The following is a 20710-nucleotide window of genomic DNA, read 5'->3' on the forward strand; positions in this document are numbered from 1 at the left end:
GACTCAATTTAAAAATACAGGAAATAAATATGTCTTAAATCCCTCTCACTCTTATTCTGTTTCTTTCCCATCTCTACTTTTCCTCCCTCCCTCCTGTCTCTCTCTTTCTATCCCTCCCCATTTCCTCTCTCTCTGTTTCTTTCACTCTCTCTGCCTCTCTCTCTCTGCCTCTCTCCCTCTCTCTCTCTCTCTCTCTCCCCCTCTCCGCCTCTGCAGGCTCCCCGGGGTGTGAGGTTCGGTTGCTGTGTATTGTCCTCCAGGCGTCGGTGATGGCCCTGCTCTGCCGGGGCGAGAAGCTGTGCCCGTCGGGCTGCCGGTGCGAAGGCAAGATGGCGTACTGCGAGTCCGGAACCTTCCGCGACATCCCGGACAACATCTCCACCGGCTGCCAGGGCCTGTCGCTGCGCTACAACGACCTGCTGGACTTGCTGCCGTACCAGTTCGCCCACCTCAACCAGCTGATCTGGCTCTACCTGGACCACAACTACATCAGCGGCGTGGACGCCCAGGCCTTCCGCGGCATCCGCCGGCTCAAGGAGCTCATCCTCAGCTCCAACCGGATCACGCAGCTCCACAACACCACCTTCCACCCCGTGCCCAACCTGCGCAACCTGGACCTGTCCTACAACAAGCTGCAGGCGCTGCAGCCGGGCCAGTTCCAGGGCCTGCGCAAGCTCCAGAGCTTGCACCTGCGCTCCAACGGCCTCACCGCCGTCCCTGTCCGCGCCTTCCTGGACTGCCGCAGCCTGGAGTTCCTGGACCTGGGCTACAACCGCCTGCGGGCCCTGACCCGCACCACCTTCCTGGGCATGCCCAGGCTGGCCGAGCTGCACCTGGAGCACAACCAGTTCTCCAGGATCAACTTCTTCCTGTTCCCGCGGCTGGCCAACCTGCGGGCGCTCTACCTGCAGTGGAACCGCATCCGGGTGCTGAACCAGGGCCTGCCCTGGACCTGGCACACCCTGCAGAAGCTGGACCTGGCCGGGAACGAGATCCAGGCCCTGGACCCGGCCGTGTTCCAGTGTCTGCCCAACCTGGAGACCCTCAACCTGGAGTCCAACAAGCTCAGCAATGTGTCCCAGGAGGCCGTGGCTGCCTGGATCTCCCTCACCACTATCAGCCTGGCGGGCAACATGTGGGACTGCGGCCCGGGCATCTGCCCTCTGGTGGCCTGGCTGAGGAACTTCAGGGGCTCAAAGGACACGACTATGATCTGCAGCAGCCCCAAGTCCCTCCAAGGGGAGAAAGTTATGGAGGCTGCCAAGAACCAGGAGGTTTGTGGGGAGATCCCCACGGCCCTCCGGCCGGCAACCCTTTCCCCGTACGTGAAGCCCGCCCCCGTCCCCACCACAACCACCACCACGGCCGCCCCCTCCACCGCTGCCGCGACTACGACCACGACTACCGCGAGCCCCTCGATGCCCGCGTCCCAGAGCCCCTCCCCGTCGCCCCAACTCTGGCTCCTCCCCCGGCCCACCCGGAGGAGCCTGGCGGGCGTCATCCCGCGGAGACCCCCGCCCAGCGCCCCCGGCGCCTCCTCCTCCGGCGGGCTGCCGGCCACGCCCGGCCCGGGGGGCGTGCCCCACATGCTCTTCCACAAGATCATGGTGGGCACGGTGGCGCTCTTCCTCTCCGCCTCGCTCGTCATGCTGGTGATCTACGTGTCGTGGCGGCGCTACCCCGGCGCCATGCGGCGGCTGCAGCAGCGCTCGCTGGGCCGCAAGCGGCGGAAAAAAGCGCAGGAGCCCGAGCAGAGCATCTCCTCCCAGCTGCAGGAGTACTACATGAGCTTCAACGCCACCAACTCTGAGACCATGGACGTGCTGGTCAAGGGCACGGGGCCTTGCACCTGCACCGTTTCGGGTTCTCGAGAATGCGAGGTATGACCCAGAACCCCCCCGCCCCCCACCCGCCCCCGACCCGACCCGACACCCCCCCCCCCGCCCCCAGGAGCGAGAGGTAAATGGGACTCTGTTGGGAATTCGGCCCTGAGGTTCCGGAGTAGGGTCGCGCGCGCCCTTGTCTGTCCTCCCGACATTTTGCGACGTCTCCTTCCCCCCCCCCTTTGCTTCACAGCCCCAGAACTGGGCTCCGAGCTCCAGCGGCTCAAATTGGCCTTAGCCGTAATCGGAATTTAAATCCGGCCCTTAATTAAGGAAGGGTCTATTGATTGGCGATTGATCTGTAGGCCCTGAAATGGAGAAGCTGCCTTCGCTTGCTCACCTGTGACCCCCTCAGCCCATGCCCCATCCCCTGCTCCCCCCGCAGTCTTTCCACTGGCGATGCTTCACGCTCGATCTCCTGTTCCCCAAGCCCCCGAGGTCCTGTGGTTCTTCTGTGCCTTGTACCATGCGCTGCTACTCTTTTGTCTTTCTGGAAAAGCTGAGAGGATTTGTGTATTTGACGGGGGGGGGTTTTGGCGCACAGGTGGTGCGATGAGCACTGAGAGACACGCGTCGCTCTGACCTCCTCGTAGCGCGTCGCTAATTAGCGAAGAGTCTGGGCGCGAGCGCGCGCGACAGCTTCCTGCCCGAGTGTCGCTTTCGCGCGAGTCTGCCGATCGCACGGTCCACCGCCCCCCCGTCTGCACCGATCACCCCGTGAATCCGCCCGCTCGCCCGTACAGGAAGCGTCCCGCTTTCCGTCAGCTTCCTGGCGGGCAGGGACATTTTCCGCGTTCGTTCCGCGCCGCTGGCTGATCCAGTTTGCAGCTGTAATTGCTCAGAAGAATCCCTATTAGCAGCCATGCGCGTTGTGTTGCGGTTGAAAAAATAAAGAGAGGAAAGGTTGTATGTACAAAGTGGGGTAAAAAATGCTTCTCTCTCTCTCGCTCTCTCTCAGCATTCCCACTCTCCAATCCCACACGCATTACATCACACGGCTCTCACACTCTCACAGCCTGTGTCTCAGACAACATGGATCCTGATTTCATTTAGATTCATAATGTCAACTAAGACTATTTCTGCGGCATCGTCTTATGTTCCCGGGGTCTAGTGATAAAAAATGATCCTCTGAGCTGACTGCTTTATTCTGGGTGCACTAGTGTTCACGGTGAACACGTTCCACTGTTGCATAATTTGGTGCATGGGCGTGTGAAAATGTAAGAACACTGTAAAAGGAAAATAGTGCTGTGTGGCGGGGGGGGGGGGGCGGGGGGCGGGGGGGGACCACGTCATTGTGAAAATAATGAGCAGATTCAGCTGGTTATGCTGTGTCAATCCAGAAAAAACACATCACCAAGATTGAAAATGATGATATGGTATGACTGTTATCAGAGGATAACTTTTTGTTTTTGCCACCTGAAATTTAGTAAAAGGCTTGATGACAAACAGTTCTGCGAGATATCAATAGCTTCCTGGCCTAGCTAGCTACCCACCTGGCAAATAGCACACAGAACTACTGCCGAGTACATGTTGTGGCAAGCCATGATCTAGCGAGGCTCAAACTCCCAGGAGAAAGGCTGTGACTCTGAACACCGTCCCAGAGATGTGTTCCCCTTCAGCTGCACGGTCAGGCCTAACCCTAACCCCGCTACCGGATCGCTACGCCATGGTCCCAACTGAACTCACGTGCGCTCTGTTAGAGTTCAATTAAAGGCATACTATGCAGGTTTTTTGCGGCCATTCTAGACTCTGTGTTTGTCTCCTCCTCCGTCCTCAACCCCACCCACACACCCGTAAGCGCACCCTCCAGCACTACAAGCAAAATGCAAAGTGAAGGGATGCAATGGTCAGAGATATTGAAAATAGCATTTATAGCAACATGGATGATTCCATAGATTGTAACAGTAATTAGGCGATGTGATAATGGTCTTTACACCGAGTGCACCCGGTAACGTGTGAGAACATCGTATGGTAGCTACTCGGTAATGCAGCCATTTTGTGTGTTTCCTCACGTGATATTACATTGTTGTATTCCTGAGGTATCGAGTTAGAAATAAATTACTGAAATATTTCAGTATTTCAAGTTATGCTGCGTTTCATAATCAGTGAACGCTGATGAGGACAAGAGTCTTGGTTTACAACTTTATTAGCTTTCTTAATGAAGTTGGCTACACGTAGCTAGATAGCATGCATGCGGTATCGATTTCAGTTCCCCTGATGGAAATAAATGCAGGTGAAATACCGATGCCTGGGCAGTTATGCTCTGTTTGTCATCAGCGAATCCCAATGAGGATGAGGAGTCTTTGTTTGCAACTTTGTTAGCTTTGTTAGATGTTATATAGCATGCATACTGTATCAGTTCAGTTCCCGATGGAAATAAATGCTGGTGTATTACCAAGCTAGCTAGATAAGTTGCAACTATAAACAGTAACAGCAGCTAAAAGCAACATTACTTACTGATCCAACAGAAAACAGGCTGACTTTGAGTCGCTTTTCATCCCCTTGGCGAACTTCAGCTGACACCACCGAGGAAAGTTCCAAGGTTGACTAGTTATTGAACGAGCCCTGTCATCTTGTCTTTTTGCTTTCCTGTATCTAGGCTTCTTCCATCACTGCAGCAGCTATAGGAACAAGCAACAGACACTTCTGGAATCTGATCCCAAAGCAGAGGCTCTATGGCCCCTCCCCACACAGAAAAGAGTGCCACGCCCAAAAACGTCCTGAACACATTCTAGAATAACAAATCCAGGTGCAGGAGTTCAGCTAAACTAAGTAAAGACATAGATTGCCAGAGATCACAGATATGCCTTAGCATGGTCATATTAAAATATGTTCAAGTGAAAAATTCTGCATAGTCTGCCTTTAACACTTTACTGTGCGGTCACAATTTTATTTGTCTGACTGACAGCTGCAGACCCCACTCCAGACACGGGGGGGCAGTGTCCCTATCACTGCAGTTGGCTAGTATGGGTTTGAATGCCTCATGCCGCTGATAGGGTCAGTTTCTGCACCTACAATGTCAGAGTCTCCATAGAGTTCCTCATATTCTCTGAGTCATTTAGGGAGTCATTTAGTGAGCTGTGTGTCCATTTAGGGAGCTGTGATTCATTTAGGGAGCTGTGAGTCCATTTAGGGCACTGTGAGTTCATTTAGGGAGCTGTGATTCATTTAGGGAGCTGTGAGTCTTTTAAGGAGCTGTGAGTCCATTTAGGGAGCCGTGATTCCATTTAGGGAGCTGTGATTCATTTAAGGAGCTGTGAGTCCTTTAAGGAGCTGTGAGTCCATTTAGGGAGCCGTGATTCCATTTAGGGAGCTGTGATTCATTTAGGGAGCTGTGATTCATTTAGGGAGCTGTGAGTCCATTTGGGGAGCTGTGAGTCATTTAGGGAGCTGTGATTCATTTCGGGAGCTGTGAGTCCATTTGGGGAGCTGTGAGTCATTTAGGGAGTTGTGAGTCATTTTATGAGCTGCCTACCAGAAATAAGCTTCTGACTGCCCATTGCAGGACAACACCCCCTCAGTCCCCCTGTTCCGAAATATGCTACTTTATATCAAAAGGAAATGTTATTATTTTCCCCATTTATAAATCTGGAAAGCGTAAGCTACATATTTTTTTGATTGCATAAGGTCCTCAGATGTACTGGTCTTAGTGACAAGTAAGCTTACTAATTATCTGATAAACATCCAACAAGTTCCAAATGCAGTGACTGCATGAAAACATCACTGGGTATGGACAGTTTGTCTTCATTAGCGGGTAGGGGTCAAAACTCTCAATCAATTGTTTATCTTTTTGCAGCACTTTGTGTTCTTGACAAGTCAGACATACAGCTGTTAGCTATAATACACTACAATATAATAGCTCTGCTATCTCAGTGTAAACGAACTGACGCTTGATCTTCATTAGCTGCCTGTTCTTGGGCAGACACGGCCGACGGGAGTGGCAAAACGTGCGGTGTAAATCCCGTCCATAAAACCGCGGCTTTGCCGGGGACCCCACCGAGAAACAGGCCGATGGCAGCCGACCCTGTCTGACCGGTCAGCTCGCGCGGCGCCGCCCTCCCGAGGCGGAGTCACGCTTTCCGAAAAGCGGTTCGCTGACATCGGTGCGCGAAACCCCGGCTTTCGAAAAAAGGCTTTTAACCGCAGAATGGCCTGACGGGATCCTTTCAGCTCTGCAGAGGAGTATCTTCAGGAGCGATGGCCCGATTTGTGGCGGGGGCTGTTATTTACGGGGGGCTGCGGGGTCTGGTTCTCCGCGAGTATGCCGCCCCTCGTACCCATCAGCACGGCACTTTCAACCTGAACCGCTTTAGGAGCGCGCCCCGGCTCGCACAGAAGGCGCCGCTTGCTGAAATGTGATCTGGGCACGCCTCCGGAGAAGAGGCTCTTCTGAAGGCTGAAAATGTAATTGTAAACGCTCCCGAGCAATTTTCCTGACGCGCGTGCGGATGGCGGGAATCGGACCTCACAGCTCGGCTGGGCCCACGGTCCACGCTGTCCCCGTGTACCGCGCGATGTACACAAGCTGTCCCCCCCCCCACCCCCACCCCCACCCCAAAAAAAGGATGCCAAATGAAGACAAAACTAGCCCAATTAAAGGACTCCTTTGATGGTGTAATGCCATTTTTGTTTTATTTTTTTACTCCTGGAATTATATAACTTTCTTCATGGAAAACAATGGCTGGAGAACAACATTTACATGCTCAGTGTAAGTATTTATTCGTTTATTTTTGAAGTTAAACATTAGGACTGATTTCTCAAAGGAAGGGGTCCTAGCATGTAAGAAAAGACAGCAGTGTAATGCAAGAGGAATCCTTTCATAAAGGGTCCATTTTGTGCCTCAGAAAGAGGAAAGAAGGTTTTTTCCATTTACTGGTGACGCATAAAAATGCGGTCGCATACAATTGTTTTGCTTTGCATAGTGCAATACTCATTTTGCTTTCAAGGTTAAACCTCTTAATTGTTTTCAACGAGTTAGACAATCGTAGTTGTTAGGACTGATGCTAAATGCCTGTTACTGTCCATCCATTTAATGTTCATTAAAGTGTACAAGTTAAAATCGTTTGCTATCTGTGCTTATTTTCATCTTCAAATGCATATTTCATTAGCAATGTGAGAGGACAAAGAAGACAATAGCAGAAATATGTTCAATAAAGAAGAATATTAGTATGCTGGATCAGGAAGGGCTGGAAATATGCAGAAGCGCCAAAAGATTTGGGATAACAGGCCAATTTGGCAACCCTGCTCGGCACTGTAGAGGCCGCTGTACACATAGAAAATCAACATTACATAAAGCCATAATTATCTTTGATGACTTTAGGTCCAATGCACCAGTATGTCTTCACAATAAGTTAACTTTTGCAGCACCTTTCATGCACTGCTGCAACCGAAAGCGATAAAATGTATAAGCAGAATGCTCGAAGGTAAAACACACTGAAGTAAGATCAACGCATAAAATATGAGCAACGATATTCCACGCAATGGCCTGAAAGCCAATATAGCACACCCTGAAACAAAATCAAAAAGAAGAAAACAACATATGCATTAGAAAATCTATCTAAGACACATGCAAGCAAAACAAGAAAACGATATAAAAACAGCTTACACAGAGGTTGCGTTGTGTTTCATTATGTTCCATAATGAATATGTATAATTAATTTGAGAATACTGCATTTTGATTGGCCACGGCATTAGGCTTTGAAGGGACCATGGCATGTGTGAGCTCTCTTCTGACGCAGTCTGTTTATGGGAGACTGGCACATTCACAGCCATTGGCGTTTTTGCTGGCTCAGCAGAATTTACGGGCCAACGAGCAGACACATCGGTCAATCTCCAGGGCCCGGGATTGGCTGGAGTCTGAGCTCGCTGTGTGTTCTGCAGCTGCCTCAGCCAGTCAGAGGTCACTGGCAACCTGTCGATCAATTTTAACTGTTTGAGTTGAAGCACAGCTTTTTGAATCAGGTGTAGGGGCCATCATTTTGCTTAGTAATCTGATCTCTTCTTATGAGTCACAATTATCCATTTTTCCTTTTTCAATTTTTTTTTTTTTTACGTTAGACAGAACAGGAACACTTTCAGGCAGGAGGAAAACAGAGAAGGAAACAGATAGAGGAGGATCACAGAAGAGAAGAGAATCCCCCTCTCCACACACACACACACACACACACACACCATTCACATGCACACACACACACACACACAAACCTGCACATGCACACACACACACACACAGACACACACAAACACACCTGGGGTGAATCACACACACACACACACACACACACACTCACACAATTGCACACACACACACCTGGGGTGAATCACACATACACACACACCACACACACACACACACATACACCTGGGATGAATCACACAGGTCTGGATCAGCTGGAAAAAAATGTGGTTTAAGAATGTGTGTAATCTTTGTGTTTGTTTTTCCCAAGCGTTTCTGTGTTTTTAAATGCATTTTTCATCGATCAGTGCACGCACCTGGTAAAAGGAATGAATGCATTTGGATGTAGAAGGGTAGGAAAAAAAACTAAAGTGTTCCAGTTATTTGTTTATCCAGCGATACAAAAGAAGCTCCAAGACAGCACGTGCAAGTCTTGTAATGTTTGATTTGAATAATTAATGCGTTCTTTCGTTTGACACATGAATATGAAACAGTACAACACTGACTGTGACAATGAAAACAAAAGGCAGTGTGGTTAACAGAAACGGGATTAGAATAGTGTGCGAGTCCCCCGGAAAGTGCCATTCTTCCTCAGTTCGCTGATTTGCACACAATTGAGTTTAGCAGGCTTAGACCCCTCATGAGATGTCAATGTGGAAATTTAATGGAAATTTTACTCTCAGGGGCATGGCAGAGCAGACTCTCCATTGTATTCATTTAGATACTGTAATAAGATATACTGTACTATATTTCAGAGCTGCAGAGGTTTTACTAGAACATTCCTTGGTTCAACCCAGTTGAAGAGACCACTTCTTCTTCTCAGAGAAATAGATTTTCGCTGGTAGAGTTTTGTATTTAACCTTTAGAAAGTTGGTACCTGATATCAACTGTGAAATACTTTTTTATCCTTTTGGCTATTCATTAAATGCCCTTGTTTGTCTGATAAAGCCTTTCCTTGACTGGGAGAGAAGTCGTGCAGAACTAAGTCCCCTTGCTCAGTCAGTTTATTAGGCTGCTACGTGCCTTCAATCTGAATGGATATCGCCGAGCGGCCTGTTGGCGGCCTTGTTTTCTCCTGAAAGCGATCCTTTCTGGAGCGCAGGGGACACTGAGCACACGCTGGGCTGTAATCACAGCTCTGGTCACATGGCCCCAAAACCGTGTTAGAAGAAGAAAAGTGAAACATTTGAACCGCGTCCCTGGTTCTCTTTGCGCCTTTTAAACCAGGAAAACTTCCCGCCATCTCTACCTGAGCCTCAACCCTGCCCGTCCTCTTAGACATCTGGTGAGGTGCTAATGCATGCAAGTACTTCAGCAACGGATGGGACAGCTGCCCCATAATACAGCACATAAAGACCACAAATGTGTTCCTGATAACAGGAAGGACATTTGTTTTTTAGAGCAGACACATAAGTAACATCAGTTACATATCTAACACAACAAGCTATCTGGTTAGCTACTAGGCTGTCTATCGCTAGTTACTGTGGTTAGTTACGTTGCCAGCAAACTAGACATTAGATTTTGAACGCCTCGGTACTGTCTGTTTTGGCAAAAAGTGTTACTGATTTTCCTGTTAATATGAATCAGCTAGTTAAATACTTAAGTGAACACTAATAGAACACAACACATGTCAAAATATTCAGTTTACATCACAAATGTCTGTGAGACCAGCGTTCTTTTCCCCATAAACGGAATAGCTGTCAAAGTTCGACGCATGGCGTGAAGTATTAGTGAATCAGTCCTTTTAATGGCGGTAAAAGGTTCTGTGATATTAGTTGATGGGTATTAATAGACCTGATAGCACAGATCCCAGGCTCAGCTGTGTCATTAGCTCATATAAGTCACTGTCCAGGCGTCCGTAGTCTCTTATTATGAGTGACGTGTGGATCTGCTCCAGTTGGAACCGGCTCTCCTGTAGTGCTGTGAACCGTTAGAATAGCTGAGGCTTTCTCAGATGTTCCTGGGCGTCTGTGACCTCACCAGCCTCCCGTATGCCGGAGGGACTTCACGGAGCAGTCGCCGCACATCCAATCAGGATTCTCATTCCAGCTGCCAATCGTCCAATCATAAACGAAATGTCTGCACTTCTGGGACCCCAGTTATTGCAAGCTTCGATTGGTCAGACAGTAGGGAGAAAAGGCCAACTTCTGGCCCCTTTTTTTGGTTGACTCGGAGGGGCGAGGAACAATGTGACGTTCAGTGATATTTTTTAATCAGGAGGAGAAAAAAAAAAACGCAGCTGTGGTAAGCTTGCGATGAGAACATTTATATTGCAGTCAGGCTGCGGGGTCATTCCAGAGCGTCTGAATGACTCAGAAAGCTTTGAGCAGCACCGGAGTCTCTTTCAGAAGGAGAAGCATGGCGAGACAGACAAACAGGTGCTAAAAGCAACATTCGCAGAGGAGAATAAAAAGTGGAATGTAAAATTAACCTTATAACACCTGGCCGGTGAATGTTAGGAGAAGATAGGCCATCTGTTAGTAGGCTTAAAAATGCATGCGCATATATTCCTTGAAAACTGTGAGCTACTTTGTGACTTGCTTGGGGCCCAAACTTCACGTAGGTCTGAAATCTTAAAATATTTATTCTTTGCATTAGTGCTTTTATTACCATCTTCTATTGCATATTTCAACAGAGGCATTTAACAGTATTTTTCTGTGTATCACCTAATTTTATGTTTCTTATAATAAGCTCTTTTGTGGAAAGTATTTTGTTTGGTAAATAAATTACGATTTTGTCGCATAAAACATTGCATAAACAAAAGAGAAACCATAAACTGTGTGGGGCCTATATGGTATATGGATGTGGGGCAGTTAGGACATATGTGCTGTTAGGGAGTCGGGCAGTTAGGTCAAATGTGGTGTTAGGGAGTGGGGTGAATGGGGTATGTGTGGTGTTAGGGAGCGGGGCAGTTAGGACTAATGTGGTGTTAGGGAGTGGGGTGAATGGGGTATATGTGGTGTTATGTAGTGGGGCAGTTGGGGCATATGTGGTGTTAGGGAGTGGGGCAGTTAGGACAAATGTGGTGTTTGGGAGTGGGGTGAATGGGGTATATGTGGTGTTATGGAGTGGGGCAGTTGGGGCATATGTGGTGTTAGGGAGTGGGGTGAATGGGGTATATGTGGTGTTAGGGAGCGGGGCAGTTAGGACAAATGTGGTGTTAGGGAGTGGGGTGAATGGGGTATATGTGGTGTTATGGAGTGGGGCAGTTGGGGCATATGTGGTGTTAGGGAGTGGGGTGAATGGGGTATATGTGGTGTTATGAGTGAGGCAGTTGGGGTATATGTGGTGGATGGGAGTGGGGCAGTTGGGGCAAATGTGGTGTTAGGGAGTGGGGCAGTTAGGAAAAATGTGGTGTTAGGGAGTGGGGTGAATGGGGTATATGTGGTGGATGGGAGTGGGGCAGTTGGGGCATATGTGGTGTATGGGTGTGGGGCAAAATATGCGGAGTGGTGTAGCCTGACAGTGATGGGGAAATCACCTGAATATGTAAAGTGGTATAGTCTGATAGTGATGGGGAAATCACCTGAATATGTCAAGTTGTGTAGCCTGATAGTGATGGGGAAATCAGCTAAATATGTAAAGTGGTGTAGCCTGACAGTGATGGGGAAATCAGCTGAATATGTAAAGTGGTATAGTCTGATAGTGATGGGGAAATCACCTGAATATGTAAAGTGGTGCAGCCTGACAGTGATGGGGAAATCACCTGGATATGTAAAGTGGTGTAGCCACTGGGAAATCATCCGAAGTTGCAGAGAGCTAAAGTCACAGGCTGTGTCCCAATAAAAAGTCAGCTGCCTCAGAAGGCAGCATTTTGTCTATTTTCACAGTTTTGCACACTTGTCCTTCGTAGGTATGTCCCAAACCGATGGCATCAAAATGCCTCTTTTTAAGGTGCCTTATTTTGGTAAAATTTTGTGGGCAAGATCTGGTGCATCCTTCAGCTGGAAGGATATCCTATAGGTCTTTGCAATTTGCTCAGACTTCTCACTTCCATTAAATTAATAGCGGCTCAAACCAGCGAAGCAGTGGAAATGTGAATATAGAGCAAACTTGATCATTTTTGTAGTCACTTCTAAAAGTACATTTGAATTATTTAACACACTGGAATAATGGATTCAATGTTTTTGGTCAGTTTTCCCTGAACTAGTCAGCTAACTTGCTAGTAATCACGTTACTTTCCAATAGAACAAGTTAATATAGCTAGCATTAACTTAGCTTACACACAGCGAACACAAGTTGCTGAAATCATGATAATCTGGTTAAAACCAAAATAAGTAGCTGAACTGCTGGCTGTTGTACAGTTGTACAGTTAGCTAAACGTAAAACTAATTTTGTTTTCCCTGAAAGACAAAATCAGGGCAATTGTGGCTTCAATGACTGAGTCCGTATTTATTTGCATGAGTCCATCAGTTGGAAAGCAGAAGCTGTCAGCTCTAACAGTGAGCACTGACCTCGTGTGGGCACGTGAAAAGTGCGTCCCAAATTTATTGCCTTTTGAGGCTCCTTTACCTTTGCGATGCTGCCTTTGGAGGGAGCTGCCTTCTGAGGCTGCAGGCAGCAAGGCAGCAGCCTTCATATCGGGACACAGCCACAGCGAAGACTCAAAAACTCCCTCAGATTTATCAATGAATGCAGAGCTTTGCAGAATTTACTGCCCGAACCACCCCCCCCCTCCCCCCCCCCGCCCTCATCCTCCCTTCCCCGCCTAGCCGCTAATTAATATTAGCATTCTCCTCGTTTAGACTCGAAACGCACTCGGGGGTGCTCTGAAGACGGAACCTCGAAACGATGTGCTCCAGGGGTCAGATCGCTTGACTGGGAAGCGCGCTTTTTGTCCTCGCCTCGATCGCGGCTCACATTCAGGGGGCGGGCCTGTCGGGGAACCACGGGGGGTGGGAGGAGTGGGTCCGGGGCCGGCTGGGGGGGGGGGGGTGGGGGGGCCGCCATCCCACACTCCTCCTCCGGCCTCCCGCCAGGATACGCAGCGGCCCTCCGTCCCTCTGCATGGCGGCGGAAACGATGGCGGAAAGGAGGGGCGCGTGGCGGAGCGAATCATTCGGCTTCTCCGCTCGAAGGCGATGCCAGGCAGCGCTCTGTGAGCAGGAGCGCGGTCTTTCCTGTCAGTCAGCAGGGCTGGAAATCATTCGCGTGGCGCGTCCCTATTTTTACTCGCTAGATTTTCCTTCTTTCCTTTTTAAAGACACTGACGTCACAGTTCTGCATCAGTCTCTTTCTGAATTAGCCGCTAAGCACTTGCGAAAGCGGCAAAGAGCTCTTAAAGAACGCATGTAATGCTCTACTGTGGTCAGAGAGCTTAATTGCATCCGTGATGGGGGGGTGTCTTGTCCTGATCCCGTACCAATTCCAGTGCCAAACTTCCCCGTGCCAGTTCTGCCTGTGACTGGCAGCTCCAAAGCATAGTGAATAATGGACTCTAATTGGTCACAAAGTCATTTAGTCATATAGGCTTGGCCAATGAACACACATCTCAGGAGGGGAGACTGTGTGCTTGTGTGTGCTCTCCTACACCACATGTGTGTGTGTGTGCGGTGGGGGGGGGGGCTGGACATTACAAGTAAGGAGTAAAAGTTGCTAAAAGGAATTATAACCGAGGGTTGGAAAAGTGCTAAATTGAAAAGTAAGGCAGTTTCATAAAAACCCACCACCCATGTAGAGCATTTAAATGTTGAAATGTGCTCTCTCTTCTCGCTGCATCTGGAGAGGGCTCCATCTTTAATTTAGCTGTGAGGGAACAAGAGAGGCTGCATGGATCTGAAGGTGCGCTTAGATCTCCTTTACTTTTGACAAACATAATCAATGGCTGCCGGATCAAGGGCCAGTAAGATCTGCTTATTACACACACAGAAAAAGGTTAAGGTAATCATAGCAGTCCCGTAGCTGAGCACACACCTCTGACACCAATATCGACAGGGACCACTGATGTCAAAGCTGGTTAGACCACTTAATTACTTTCTAACCATACTCAAGCACAGCCACACACAAAACACGCACAGACGCACGCACACCCACACAGGCAAGCACACACGTTTACACACACACACGCACACACACTCGCACACACAGACTCACTCTCACACACACACACAGACACGCACAGACGCACACACACACATGCTTACACACACTCACACACACCGGCGCACAGACTAACGCACACCCACACACCCACACAGGCAAGCACGCATGCACACACGTTTACACACACGCACACACTTGCACACACACACACACAAAGACACGCACACACACACACAGACACGCACACGCACAGATGCGCGCGCGCAAACACACACACACACACAAAGACACGCACAGACGCACGCACACCCACACACACAAGCACACACTCGCATACACACACATATGCACACACACACGCATGCACACACGCACTCACTCAAACACGTAGACACACACAAACACACACACACACACACTCCCACACACACGCACTCACACACTCACATTCACACTCACACGCACTCACTCACGCGCTTACACACTCACACGCACAAACACACACATACGCACACACAGACATACATGCACACACACACGCACACACTCACACTCACAAACACACACCCTCACACACACACACACACACACACTCACACACAGACACACTCACTCTCACACACACACACACACACACACACACACACACACACACACACACCCTCACACACAGACACACACACTCACACATACGCACACACACTCACTCACACATACGTACACACTTACACACACACATGCACACACTCACACACACATGCACACTCACTCACTCACACGCACACACTCACACACGCACACACACCCTCACACACAGACACACTCACACACAGACACACACACTCACACATACATACACACACACACTCACACACACACATACACACTTACACACATGCACACACTCACACACACACATGCACACTCACTCACTCACACGCACACACTCACTCACGTACACACACAACACACACCCTCACACACAAACACACTCACACACACAGAAACACACGCACACACACACACATACGCACACACTCACACGCATGCATTATAAAACCCAGCTTCCCAGGTGTGTGAGTGTTTCCTGTCCATTTCCCCCGCACGCAGGCATAGCCGGGGGGAGGACTGGAAGTGATGGCTTCATTATGATCCTCCACACAATGAAGCTCCATTATGATGCAAATGGAGCTGGGTATTAATAGCTGCAGCTGGGAAGGTGTTGACCACCTGCAGGCAGCACCATATAAGGACAGCTCCATATAAGGACAGCGCCATATAAGGACAGCCTCCAACTCAAATTCTTTTCTTTTTTTTCACATTCAAAATGCTTGATTGGCATGACATATTTTGAGATACGTATTGCCCAAGCATAATGATTAATTAGAATGACTACAACAACGATGACAAGAATAACAGCGACAATAAATATGAGAATTAGATATAACAGACATTGTACAGCACCTTTCCTCTCCAAGGAGGATTTGTAATAATTGGCTCTCAGGTAGGGTTGGGAAATGTGGGTGTATTGTTGTATTTTTGTTTTTATGTATTCTCTAATTTCTTTGTACTTATTGCACATTGGATGAGGAAGTGCAGCTCTGTCTGTATGTCTTGTTGGTTGCAGTGGGAGCACAACCTCTCTTCTCAAGGTAGCCTATGGCGGCCGGTCTCTATGGCCAGGCTGTGCTCACTGAGTCTTTTTTTGTCAACGTGAGTTTATCATTTTTCACTTTGGTCAGGTAATCTGCTGCAGTGCATTCATGTTTTAGAGCCAGATAGCACTGTGATTTGTTCTGATTTTTTGCTTGAGTTTCCCAATGTAATTTTGCTTCTGGTGTTTTATAATTAGGTTCATTCCAATAGGTTAAAGTTGCCTGAATCTGAATCTGAATCAGTTGGTAGCCTACTGTATGTAGCTGTCCTGAGGCTGCATGGTGTTAGTGGGGGGTTAGGGAACTGAGCCTCAGGACCAGCTGGTTGAGGGGGCTCTTCTCTGGGCTCAGCTCTTGATTTTTCAGCGCTTCATAATTGTATGAGACAGGGTTGCTGTTCTTTTGATGTTTCCAAAATTTCACTGCCCCTTTTTTTTTTATTTTGATAAATAATGGATCTTTTCCTAATTCTGCCCTGCATGCATTGTCTGCAGTTTTTTGTTGTACTTGTAGGATATTCTTTCAAAACTCTGCATGCAGGGTTTCATTTGGGTGCTAGGCCCATTGAGCAAAACCTTGCTTTGAAAGTGGACCCCACACTGCGTTGCCATACAGGGTAATTGGTTCAATTACAGATTTGAATAATCGTAGCCATATTCTAATTGGGATATCAATGCTGATTTTTTCTTAATGGCATAGAATGCCCTGTGGGCTTCCTCTTTCCGTTCATTTATTGCCAGGTTGAAATGTCCAGAACAACCTATATTCAGCCCTAAATAATTATGTTTGCGGTGTTTTATGTGAGTTGTCCCTATTCTGAAAATATATGCGTTTCCCTGAGACCTGGATCATATTTGGAAAATTATTATCTTTGACTTTTTTGTATTTACCACTCTCTCCCCCTCTCTCTCTCCCCTTCCCCCTCTCTCTCTTCCTCCCCCTCCCTCCCCCTCTCTCTTCTCCTCCTTTCTCCCCCTCTCTCTCCCTCTCTCCTCCTCTCTCTCTCCCCCTCTCCTCCCCTCTCTCTCTCTCTCCTCCTTTCTCCCCCTCTCTCTCTCCTCTCTCTCTCTCTCTCTCCCCCTCTCTCTCCTCCTCTCTCCCCCTCCTTCTCTCCTTCCCCCCTCTCTCTCTCTCTCTCCCCTCTTCTCCTCCTTCTCCTCCTCTCCCCCTCTCTCTCTCCTCCCCCTCTCTCTCTCCTCCTTCTCCCCTCTCTCCCCCTCTCTCTCTCCCCTCTCCCCTCTCTCTCTCCCCCTCTCCCTCCCCCCTCTCTCCCTCTCTCCCCTCTCCTCTCCCTCTCTCTCTCCCTCTCTCCCTCTCTCTCCCCTCTCTCTCCTCCTCTCTCCCTCTCTCTCCCCCCTCTTTCTCTCTCTTCCTTTCTCCCTCCCCTCCTCTCTCTCTCTCCTCCCTCCTCTCCCTCTCTCCTCTCTCTCCCTCCCCCCCCTCTCTCTCTCTCTCCCTCCTCTCTCTCCCCCTCTCTCCCTCTTTCTCTCCTCCTCTCGGTCCGACTCCCTTCACCTCTCTCTTCCCCCTCCTCCTCCTCTCTCCCTCACTCGCCCATCTTTCCTCTCTCTAAGTATAAGCCTCCTCTAGCTGTGAGAGACACGAGGGCGTGGTAATGGCAATGACACATTCACAAGCTTCCCTGAGTCAGCCCACTTTCCTTATTAAAAACAAGCGTCTCATCTTCTCACTGTGAGGACAGGAGGGCGGTTAAAATGGGCAAAAGGAGCCAGCGATAAATAAATAAATAAATACATAAATAAATAAACAAACACATTCAAGCCCGGATTAAAAGCACGCATTAAAATGTGCCGGAGAGCGGAGACTATTTATATCCGCTGGATTTGAGCGAGGTGAGGGTGGGTTTGGGGGGGGGTAAAAGACCGGCTAATCAGGCGGGGAGTCCGCGGCTAATTGAGGAGCCTCTGCTGTTCCGAAGGTCGCGGAGCCGGGGCGGGAGGAGGGAGACGTCTCCGGCTGATTACGGGCTGCTTCCGCACCGCCATTAGCTGGCGGGCCCGGGCGCGGCGTTCGGCTAGAGCGCAAGCCCCGGCTTTCAAATCCATAACCCCGTCTGCACACGGACGCGCTCAATTAAAAACGAAATCAGGGCTCCGCTGCTCAGGCTTTCAGTTTAAAAACTCCAGACGATTATGTTAAGAGTTATATGGAATTAAAAAGAACATTTAAAAAAAACTGTCATGTAGCGGTGCTATTAATGTATAGCTTTTTAATGTATAGTTATAGTTTTCCAGAGCACAGTTACTGTTTGACCATAGGTATTACTCAAGGTTCTGTTTTTAGTTGGCATTCAAATGAATACTGGTACATACAGTACAAGCAGTACAATATATCCCCACACATTACAATTTCCAATATTAATTCAACTCCAACAGAGTACATAAGGTCCAGTTAGGAGCATATGTACTCTGTAAGAGTTGATTTAACACTGAACAGTTTACTGTGCTCGTGCACATAAAGTACATTTGATACGTCCGATAAGTATGTCTGTACACCGCATGAAAAACATTTTCTGGAAGATATCAGTTAAATTTCAGTGAAATTTGGGGTGGGTCGATCGCGAGCGGTAGTTTCCCCTGTCAACACGCATATTTCCAGAAACTTCCGCACATTCCCGGCCACACCGGTGCTCGGGGAATGCTGGACTCAGATATGCCTGATTAATTCATGGACTCCGCCCGCACTGAAACTTCACGGCGTGTCCTGAGATGTGGACGGCCATGCCTGGTCATTTATGCCAAGTGTCTGGACAAGAACACAACAAGCACGAAACTATATATGCTTTCAGCACGTAACTGTGGTTTCTGACACTGCCACAGCCGCACATAACAGGAAACGTGTCCATTTACAGACTAGCGTCCGCCCGTAAACACACCTTTTCACGCAGTGATACGCACGCACCAGCCCCGTGGGTTCCACTGCTTGGCCGCCATTTTGACTCCGGTCCAGGTCTCCACGGGGCGGTGAGCTGTCGGCGTTTGAACAGATGCTCTTTGTGTTTAAGTGCAGACCCTGCGAATGCCAAACAGCACTACGAACATAAACATCGCTTCCCCAACTCGGCTCGGCTGAAAACGGCTTTGCAGAGGATTCGCGGAGGTCAGCACCTTTTTTGCACGCCACCTAATATATTTCGGTTTATGTTGTTGCTTTCCGCCTTTCCCGTGTTGCTCCATAAAAAATAAACAATAAAAAGCTCTGAAATTGTTTTTGTGAAAGTGTCTGAATTATTAAAAAGATGTTTTTTGGGTACGTAAGAGCGATGACTCCCTCGATCCCCTAAGGCTTTTATGATCCTCCAGCTCCACCTCTTTTATTTACCAGGGAGCGCAGGTGGAGCACCTGTGGGCCCAGATGCTAGAAAAACTTAAATTAAAGCTCTACGGGGTGCCAGGTGTGCCATGCGATGATATGCATTATCAATGGACAGTCTGTCTTTCCGCTGATTATAAAAAAGCAAGTACACCGTCTATAATTGCATGTGGGCTTCCACCTGAAATGAGCAGGTTTGTGAGGGCAGTAGGTTTTAGGTTGAGTAGCGAGATGAAATATGAGCTGCATATGAGCTGTCTGGCACACTGAGTGACACGTGTATTCCTTAACAGGACTGGAGGCAGTTTGAGTTCAGCTAGGTTGGCAGGAACCACCTGCTCATTATTTTCTCTCCCCGGCTCGTTGTTCCTGTGCGGATGTGTCTTTTCTGACACTGCAGACACGTTCCTCGCTGGCTTTACATTCACTTCCCTGCCGCTGAATCATCCTCACGGTTCCTTCTCACATTTCCACATACAGTTTATGCCGGTTTAAATTTTTGAGAGGGGATTTTTATTTGCTTGCATCAGTAGTTCCCAAACTTTTTCATCTAAAGATCCCTTAAAATCGTCAGCCTCTGGGAGAGGACCCTTCTCACCTGGCCAATGATTGACACCGTGACCCACCAACCATAGGCTGTTTGACACACTAGTGAAGGAAAGTGTCTAAAACAGGATATCCTGTGGCGTCAACATCAGACATGTACAGAAATCCGTTTGTATTTATGCACAAATACTTTTGTATTTAAAGTACTTTTGTAAGGTTTCTATCTTTATAACTATGTAATAAATATGTAATAAATTACAGTGGGATTACTGTGGAAAGTATACATGTGTAAACAAGAAATATTAGCTAAAATATTCTTAAAGGAGAACATATTTTAGGTTCATTATGCTAAGGAACTCCCTTAGTTTTCTTTGAGGGCCCCAGTCCTGACTTGACTTGCGTCAAACCCTCTCTTCAACTCCACAAATGCAAAACCATCTGCATCAGTGAGTTTTTAGGGGCTTGGATTATAGAGAAGGATGTGTACCATTAACATTACACATTAGACAAGGGCATTTGTCTTAGCATTATTGCAAAAAAGTGCATTTAAATGACAGCAGACTGTTTCAAGAGGCAAAAGATAAAGGGTCACTCAAAAGGAGATGCAAGCTTCTGTTTACAAAGACAACGGAAACAAATGCATCGTACGGTATGTTCTGGAACATAGAACGTTCTGCTTGCTTTGATTACTGCTCATTAACTTAACTAAGATGTATCACTACGAAATGAGAGCAGCATATTTAAACAACAAGGCTAGAGTGATGCATGTAATTGCATTATAAAGTTCATTAAGTGATTCAAATTCTTAAAATGGGTGTGTTTTGACTTCACTTTCAAATGACGCACATTTCAGAGGTCTGGAACTGTCCCCATTCTCGAAGCGTTCTGATCTCGGAGATTCTGCGGTATTCATCGGAACGAACTGTTGAGGATTCCGCGACTTTCCTTCTCGTTTTCTTTTTAATATTTAAAATGCGCTCCATTAGTCAGCACCTCGTTAAATGTGGGGGTGCTCTCTGGGGATGATCTACCCTGTGCATGTTAACAGAGTACAACGCCAGCTCACTGTGCTGCTC

The 20710-nt window shown here is 48.2% G+C and overlaps 1 protein-coding gene across 1 annotated transcript in view; it reads left to right on the forward strand.

Moving 5' to 3' along the window:
* Positions 1-20710, forward strand: part of LOC135239755 (leucine-rich repeat transmembrane neuronal protein 4-like) — a 57596-nt gene that overhangs the window by 28655 nt on the left and 8231 nt on the right. The window contains exon 2 of the mRNA XM_064308689.1: positions 217-1880. Within this exon, the coding sequence (XP_064164759.1) occupies positions 217-1880 (1664 nt within the window). The remainder of the gene's footprint in view (positions 1-216; positions 1881-20710) is intronic.

This window comes from Anguilla rostrata, chromosome 14 (genome assembly GCF_018555375.3).
Source record: "Anguilla rostrata isolate EN2019 chromosome 14, ASM1855537v3, whole genome shotgun sequence".
Taxonomy (NCBI): domain Eukaryota; kingdom Metazoa; phylum Chordata; class Actinopteri; order Anguilliformes; family Anguillidae; genus Anguilla; species Anguilla rostrata.